The sequence below is a fragment of the Crocodylus porosus genome, unplaced genomic scaffold, assembly GCF_001723895.1.
Source record: "Crocodylus porosus isolate Cpor-Errol unplaced genomic scaffold, CroPor_comp1, whole genome shotgun sequence".
Classification (NCBI taxonomy): Eukaryota; Metazoa; Chordata; order Crocodylia; family Crocodylidae; genus Crocodylus; species Crocodylus porosus.
The window spans coordinates 40006849-40015169 of record NW_017728886.1 but is presented as its reverse complement, the minus strand read 5'-3'; the positions used below and the strand labels follow the sequence as shown (position 1 = coordinate 40015169).

The following is an 8321-nucleotide window of genomic DNA, read 5'->3' as shown; positions in this document are numbered from 1 at the left end:
AGGACTAGGATTCAGAGCGACCTAGACAAACTGGAGGATTGGGCCAAAAGGAATCTCATGAGGTTCAACATGGACAAGTGCAAAGTCCTGCACCTAGGATGGAACAATCCCATCCCCACTACAGGCTGGGGCTAACTGGCTGGGCAGCAACTTTGCAGAAAGGACCTGGGGGTTACAGTGAACCATAAGCTGAATATGAGGCAGCAGTATGCCCTTGTTGCCAAGAAGGTTAATGGCATACAGGGCTGCATTGGTAGGTGTGCTGCCAGCAGGTCACACAGGAAGTGATTAATCTTCTGTATTCAGTACTGATGAGGCCACATCCGGAGTACTATATTCAGCTTTGCTCCCCCCCCACTACAAAAAGGATGTGGACAAATGGGAGAGAACCTAACAGAGGGCGACAAAAACAGTGAGGGACCTGGGACAAGACTTCTGAAGAAAGACTGAGGGAACTCAGCTTATTTAGTCTTGAGAAGAGATGGCAGAACTAGGAAAAATGGTCTCAAGTTGCAGCAAGGGAAGTTTAGGTTAGATATTAAGAAGAATTTTCTCATGAGGAGGATAGTAAAACATTGAAACAGGTTACCCAGAGAGCTGGTAGAAGCTCCAGCCTTGGGAGGTTTCAAAACCTGGATAGACAAAGCTTTGACTGGGATGACGTAGTTGGGGATGGCCCTGCTGTGAGCTAGGGGTTGGACTATACGACCTTTGAGGTCCCTTCCAAACCTAACTTTCTATGATTCTAAATAGGAAAAGGAAGACAAAGCCTGAGTTAACCCAGTATTTTAAGTTTCTCATGTTGATCTGGCTGAAATAATCTGTTTGATTTTTGTTAAAAACACATTTCACATAACTAAAATAGTTAAAAATTCAAAAATACATATTGCTTGTTTTGTAAAAAATAATTATACGTTTGTTGTTGTAGAAAAATATCCAAAATATATAAGCTTGTTTTAGTTAAATAAAACAGTGTAAATGTCATATTTCTGTTCTCTGACGTAGCTGTAAAATTAATCTGAAAAAATATCAAAATAAATCATTGCTTTAAAATGTACAGGGTATACCTTCTAGAAATGAAACCTACATCTATCCGAGTTGTGAATAATATGTATTTAGATTATATCAAACAACAAGAATTCACTTTTTGCAGATAATAATGAATGAATAAATCAAGGCTTCCCAACCAGTGATTTAAATCATGGTTTAAATCAATCTGATTTAAATCAAATCCCCTATGTCAGTTGTTATGAATGGTATCTTTGAATAGCTACCATTTGAAAACATATTTCTTTCATGTTTCTGAACCATCATGACTTCAGCACCACTCATCCAATATCTTTGAATAGATTCACACTTTAAATAATTCCTAATTTCCATTAGCTGCATAAACAGAGAACCCTTTCTAAAAATCGTATTGTTTTACACATTCCTTTTCACTCTCTTTTAGCCCATGCTGCGTAGTCACTATTTTATTGTAAATATGACATTTCGATACTATCTTGCTACACATAATCACCACCAGTTTCTTTCCAAAAAGGATGCTAAAACTTACCGAAACATTTCTTAGACATTCTTCACAGGATTTGTTGGAGAAATAAGAGCATGCTAAGAAAAAAGAAAATATTAGTATGATATAGCAATTTTTACAAGTGTCAAATACTATCAGCACACCTTGAAAACATTTCAATTACTGTATATACCATCTCACGTAAAACACAGAATGTATTTTAAATCAACATTTGTTACAATTTTACAGAAATAAAAGCTAAAAAAAACCCCCTAAAACACTCATCTATCTCCACACTTTTTGAGGAGGGGAGAAGGGGGTTAAGTGCATGCTTAGCTTTAATTTGAAAAGAAATCTCTTTGAAAGAATTACTTTCTCCAAACCAATATGGAAGAATTATTCACTGGACGTTGAGGCCACCTCTCTCTCTCAGCAATTCTAAAGCTTTACTTCCATTTAGATGAAATTCTGAGTTCTGCAGCTTTAGAAGCAGAAACTTAGCAAAACTTAACCTTGATTTTTGTTTATAAATTTGCCTCTTTCCATAAGAAGTCTTAAGTATTCTTTTTTAAGAATAAGTTCAGAAACACAAAACCTATGAATGGGATTCTCTCAGTCAAATGGGGAATGGGACAAGAGGACCAAAACAATATTTTCTGAAGATGGGAGACCAAGCTGGTCGGCAAGAAACACAACAGAAATTGTTAAAGGAAGATTTAAAAGCCTAAAATTACACTTAAAAATTCATCCCCATGAAGTTCAAAAAGCTGATTCATTCGGTAGCCAATCATAAAGATTGGTAATAATTTATTTTAAATAGATAAACTTTTTCCATAACCAACAGTCATTCACAGTAAAATGAAGCAATCAAGCATTCACTAGATATAACTATGTAAAAATAAGCAAAACAAAAATGGTGCAAGAAACTTGGGTGATTTCCCCATCAGCCTTCCTGTTTTATAAGATACAGCAATAAACTAAGGGCATTCTTTACAGGACTGGGGCCTAAGTAACGTAATCAATTAATACTACCTTAGATTTATAATGATAAAGAGCACTCATACGAAACTCAGCGTGTCATACATGAAAGCACATAACCAAACTGTGCATCAGTTGCCCACCATTTCTTACAAAGCAGCAGTTTTCAACAGCTACTGAGCAACCTATTGTTTACAACAACAGGAAAAAAAACAAACTAGAATTGTCTCTAACTTGGGTCACAGCTGACTAAAAAAATATTTACATAATATTGTTACAGCATCAAGTTGTAACATTATTTATTATAACTGAACAACCTGCAAAACAGTAATACCTACTCCTTTTTGCATCATTTTAGTTTGCTCACTTTAAGTTTATACCACCTGGCTCACGTTCATTTTTACTACTTGTGATTGCTGAAACAGTATTCCCCATTTGCACTGGTCTTTCAGCCAATCAATGCAAGTAGCAACAAATATCAGTAAGGAAATTCAAATGTCACTGGACTCCCTAGAAATTTTTTTTTAAATACTGTTGATATAAACAGCTTGAATTGACAGCATTTCTCCAGTACTTCACAAGCTTCACTGGTCTTGTCTTTGGGTGAGATATAGGGGTAAGAGAAAGGAACATGCTTCGTATTTTCATAGTGCCAAGGAGCCCTGGTTCCCAACCCGACTCCTTTTTTGCGCTGAGCAAGCACAGCTACGAAGTGAAAGAGCTGCCTTGCCCCAAGCAGTTAAAACAGTAAAACCTGTACATGTAGAAAAGCAGCAAGGGGTTTTATGATTTAAAATGCATTTTTTAATGGGAAAGGCAAAGATATCCTTTACTGGACCTACAGCATAGCTAGGATATTTAGACAAGCTTTCAAATGCAAAATGTTCTTCCTAGCTTTGTGGTGCATTGGACTGACGGCAGTTTAGTTCCATGGTGCCCAGCCTTTTCCTCCCTGGGGCCAGAGGGATGGCGCTCAGTCCAGGTGCAGGCTGGGTACACCGGGCAGGGTGGGGAGGATCTGGCCATGTGGGGAGACCGGGGCCAGCCCAGCTCTGACTGGGCCGGGGGGGGGGAGAGAGAGGAAACGGGGTCACGGCACGACTGGAACCCGGGGGAGACATGGCTCAGCCCTAAGCTGGCGGCGGCGGAGGGGAAGTGGCCTGACCCCAAACCCGCCCTGCAGGTGCGGGCTGCGGAGGGGCCCCTCGGCCAGGAACCCCCCCAACACCACCATGCGATGGCGTTAGACGCGGCTCGCCTCGTGAGCCTGACGTCACGCAGGTGTGGCGACAGCCGCCCCGGGCCCGGCGGCTCCTACGTCCTTACCTGTGCCGGGCACCGGAGGAGCCAGGGTGGCCGTGGTCGCCTTGCGGATCCGCATCAGGGCCAGGCCCGGCAGCCACAGAGCCCAAAGCCGCAGCGCCTCCATCCCGCCGCCTGCCCCGCCCCCCCGGCGCCAACCGCCGTCTGCACACGCGCACTGGGAGCCGGCAATCGGGCTGTGCCGGGGCGGCCGCAGCGCCCCTAGCGACGCCCGCCGGGGAAGCCTGCGCCTGCGCCGTGGGAGCCCGGCTGCCTCCCGGCTCTTGGCGCCCCCTGGCGGCCCAGGAGCGGTCTCAGCGAGGGGCGGCAGCGGGGTGCAGGGCTGGGCTGTTCCTTCCTTCTCCGCAGCATTGCTCTGTGTCCCCTGCTCTGCTGCCCCCCAGGCCTCTCACTCCCAGAAGTGAGCGCGCAGCGGGGGGCCTGGCTAAACCACACGGTGGGGTCCAGGCACCGCCCTCTGCGGTGCACCTGCCCAGTGGTCCTCACTCAGCCTCCGTGACACGAGTTGGGAATGAGAGCAACGGCTGTTGGGGGGCGCCTTCAAGTCCCTTCAGGGGTGCCATGGGGTCATGTGCTGGTAGTGCCGTTAGGTGTGCAAACGGGGCACAAAATAAACCCAGAGATTTCCAATAGACATCCATAGCTGTGGCCTTTCTGAGGTCTTTGCAACAGAAAAACAGCTCTGTTATTTTTCTTTAGTCAAAAAGGAATGAAATCTTAAAAGCTGGCATTTTCCAAGAGCTGCCTCAAATCTCTCCAGAGGTGCCCTGGGTCAAACACAGTTGAGAAGCACTGAATTAGAGGTTTGATCCCGAGTGAAACTCGCTCATAAAAATACCCGAGCTGGACATACTTAAGGTTATACTCCTTTAGGGTCCAGAGCATCTTATGCACTCAATGGCATAATACAGCAGCTCTGTGCCCTGGATAGCAGCAGCACATGCTACCATGCTGCCCCTGGCAGTGGCATGACCAGCTGCAGTGGCAAGTATTTTTGTGCCGCCCTCCTCCCCTGTGTTCGCTGCTGGATGTACTGGGCCCTAGGAACATAGGCTTCCTAGCAGATAAGTATGCGTGGAGCAGATCAGTGGCCTTGAAATGCTTACTCAGATGTGCATGATCTTTTCAGAAATGGAGGATTTTCATTCTTTGCAGCATGTTGTGCCTTAGTTCCATGCAGGTTGTAGGCAGCTGGAATTGAGAAAGCAGTACTACACTCTGGAATAGAATTGGCTGTTTCAGTAGAACTGCACAGGAAGGTTTTCTAGGCCTCATAAAACAGCCCTAGCTTAGGTTTGGAGATCATATTTAATCCTGTCTCAATCCGCTTTGGTTTTCTGCCAGTGGCACTTGAATCTGTGTTTCTCTTTCTTCATCCAACACACAGTGTCAGCAATTTAAGGAGATTTGTATGGGTGATGGAAGATCCAGGGGCCCAACATAACAATGGTTGAGTTCAGTAATAGTGATTCAGTAGGTCTTTCTTCAGATTCCTGTCCTGTGGATGGAGGCTGCTCATCAGAAGGCTCTGCAAACATGAATCTTATTGGTCAAATCAGACTGTGATCTTTTTTGTTCTTGTGAGAATGGGAAGATTCTGACCACTGAGTTAACACAGTCTACTGGAGAGGAGGCCTTGTAACATCTTTGATCTTGGCATTGAGACTGAAGAGGAGGTCTGGGATGTCACATAGCTTAGATCACAGACCAGCTGTGAAATTTCCAAAGAGACATGTGGGGAAATGCATTTGGGAGCTTTTGCATCTTCAGTTTTGTTAATATGCCAGTTGAAATCTCCCAGTCTGGAATATTTCACCACTGTCAACTACAAGGTATTGGCAAGCTCCTTTATAAATCCCTATGTGGGTGGCAGTCTGTAAATGAGCATGAAATCTGTGATTGCTTTGACTCTGGTTTAAATTTCCAGATGAAAGAAATTCAAGTTGCCTTACCTGAGGCAAAATTTCTTGGGTTTTCATGTTTGTTGCAAAGATGAATGCACTGCAACCTGTCTTCTTGTCGTGTTTGGGTCTATGATGTGCCAAGTATCCTAGGAGAACAGAGTAACACACATCTCACTGTTATCTAGCCAGGTCTTAGTGATGCAGGCGATCCTCGAGTATTTCGTTGCTGGTGAGGATGTGTGTTGCTGAGGGTAAGATCTGGTGTTCATTAGCATCAACTTTATTTCCTGTTGCTTTGTGCTTTCCGTCTGGTATCAAGATAACAGAGCTTGGTGCTAGGTGTCCACTTTCTTATGTCTACTTTTCTATCTCCTCAGACAGTTCCTTCAAATTTGAACCATGATAAGTAACGTGGTAGATGATGCCATGGGATGATCTGAGTGGAGGAGCAGTTACTATATACTATGGGAAAGGTGAATCTGATGAAAATATTTAAAACTGTAACCTGGCTGAGGCACAGAAATGGGTGGAACTGAAGCACCAATGGATGTGCTGGAAGCATGGTATAATAATAGCAATAGAAATCACAATAGCAACAATATTGTCTCAACAAATTTATTTCAAGGAAACGAGTATCTGAACTTACTCCTTTTGGTATTGTTCTTACATGTTTTATCAAGATCATAGACAGAAGAAAGAGAGATAGCACTAACTTTTGAGTCATATCTGAGTTACAGCCATAACACAACTTCCTGACCAGAGGTAGTAAGAATGAAAGAGCAGAACTGGGGCTCAGGGCTCCTTATCTGTAAGAAAGCAGAATTTTTTCTAGCTAGGGTTGGAGAAGAAAAGGCAATGAAAAGAATGCTGTCAACTTTTGTGACTTTAGCACAACAGTATTTTATATTTTTCTTAGTGCCCCAATCACAAGGTAAGAAGTCTCACTTTAAGATAAGAGTTCTAGTACTTATGGTTCCCAGCTGAGGCTTGAGAACAGGAAGTATACTGAACAGGCTTCAAAAACAGCAAGCAAGCAAAAACCTCAATCTTACTTTTTTTCAAAGTCACATTTTACTGGGGCCTAAATCCAGATTTTAGAATGCTCAAGAGTTTGCAATTTTAGTATCATTTATATTTGTGGATGTAAGCAGGTCACGTGCCCAACTTCCTTATTGAGGTCAGTCAGCACCATGTCCAGGTTGTTCTCTCAGCCAGTTGATTTTACAGGAGATGGTCTTGTCCCCAGAGGAAAAGAAAAGCAACAAATCAAACCAGTGTGCCAACAGCAAACAAAACCAAACACAAACTTGTGGTCTTTCCTCAGACCCTGGAAAGAAAGATACAGGCTCTGGGGTTTTCCCTATGCACCAGCATCTCCCTTTGCACTCTGCTCTCAGAACTTTAACTCTTTTTTGTACCTCCACCCTGCTTTAATACTCCTCCGTAGCAGCTGGCCTTCATGGAGTTCCAGCTCCTGAAAGCTGTAGTTCCTTACACTGGGCCAGAACACATTTGTACTAGGTGCTGTACAAACGTGGAACAAAGAGAGATTTGCTATGACCAGAACCATTCTTCTCAACCATGAGTGAGATGCGGATGAAGAGGCGATACACATTTTTATCGTCACAAGCAAGTAAGGAAAGTAGTTAAAGAAACACCAAGAAACATACATAGAGACTGACTAGGATTTGCTTACAGGAGGGAAGAAGCTCTAAAAATCCTCAAGCTAACTTTAACATAATGTTTTGCTTAGAAGTATAATCCATGCAAGTTTTTATAAGCATCAAAAAAATGGATCTTGAATCATTTGAGATGTTCTTAGAATTTGCCGATTCTTCAGAATCTTGCGTAGCGCGGTTGAAGCTTCAGTTCTGCGTACTGAGTTCTGGCTGAAGCAGAACCAGAGTCATCCAGCTAACTCTTAGATGCTATGTTTCAGATAGTTTTGTGTCGTTAAGAATGCCTTCACATAAAACAGCTCAGATTGCAATGTGGAGACTGTTTTTTCATCTAATGCATTAGTTCTAACATCTTTCAAGTGGAACAAAAGCTGTGACAAACATGGAAAACTTGAAATAAGATAACTACTTAAGAATTTTTTGGTAGTGTTATAACTATCTGTCTCTTCTGATTTAACTTTGTGGGAGACTCAATATAATTTATGAAGAGCTGCTCCATTTTTCTTAGAATAGTTATACCTATAATAATGAATCACCTTTTTTTTTGCTCTTGATTGGGCAACTAGTCCTTCAGCAGCTATAAATCCTAATAGAATGTAATAAAGATGTGAAAAAAAATTATCCCTTCTTCAGAAACCTGGTTTAGAATTAGCAGGAGGCAGTGAGAAAAAAAATAAGAGGAGGAGATCAAACAAAAGCCCTCAGAACTTTCATCAGAACTTCTAAAAAATTTTCGGTTTTGTATTTGAAAAAGCAATGATAAATGATTGCCAGTATAAAATAATGCTTTAATGGTCAATTCTGCATATTCAGCCTGTGCTTTGAGATCCAACATAGTATCATAGTATCATAGTAGCTAGAGTCGGAAGGGACCTAGGTAGATCATCTAGTCCGACCCCCTGCCTTGGCAGGAAAGAGCACCGGGGT

General features: G+C 42.6%; 1 protein-coding gene across 1 annotated transcript in view; it reads right to left on the bottom strand.

Annotated features, from left to right (window-relative positions):
* LOC109308593 (pituitary tumor-transforming gene 1 protein-interacting protein-like) overlaps positions 1 to 3951 on the bottom strand; it is a 45260-nt gene extending 41309 nt beyond the window's left edge. The window contains exons 1-2 of the mRNA XM_019532993.1: positions 3815 to 3951; positions 1556 to 1608 (exon numbers count right to left, since the gene is read on the bottom strand). Of these exons, the coding sequence (XP_019388538.1) occupies positions 1556 to 1608; positions 3815 to 3917 (156 nt within the window). The 5' untranslated portion in view covers positions 3918 to 3951. The remainder of the gene's footprint in view (positions 1 to 1555; positions 1609 to 3814) is intronic.
* Positions 3952 to 8321: the final 4370 nt, after the last annotated feature.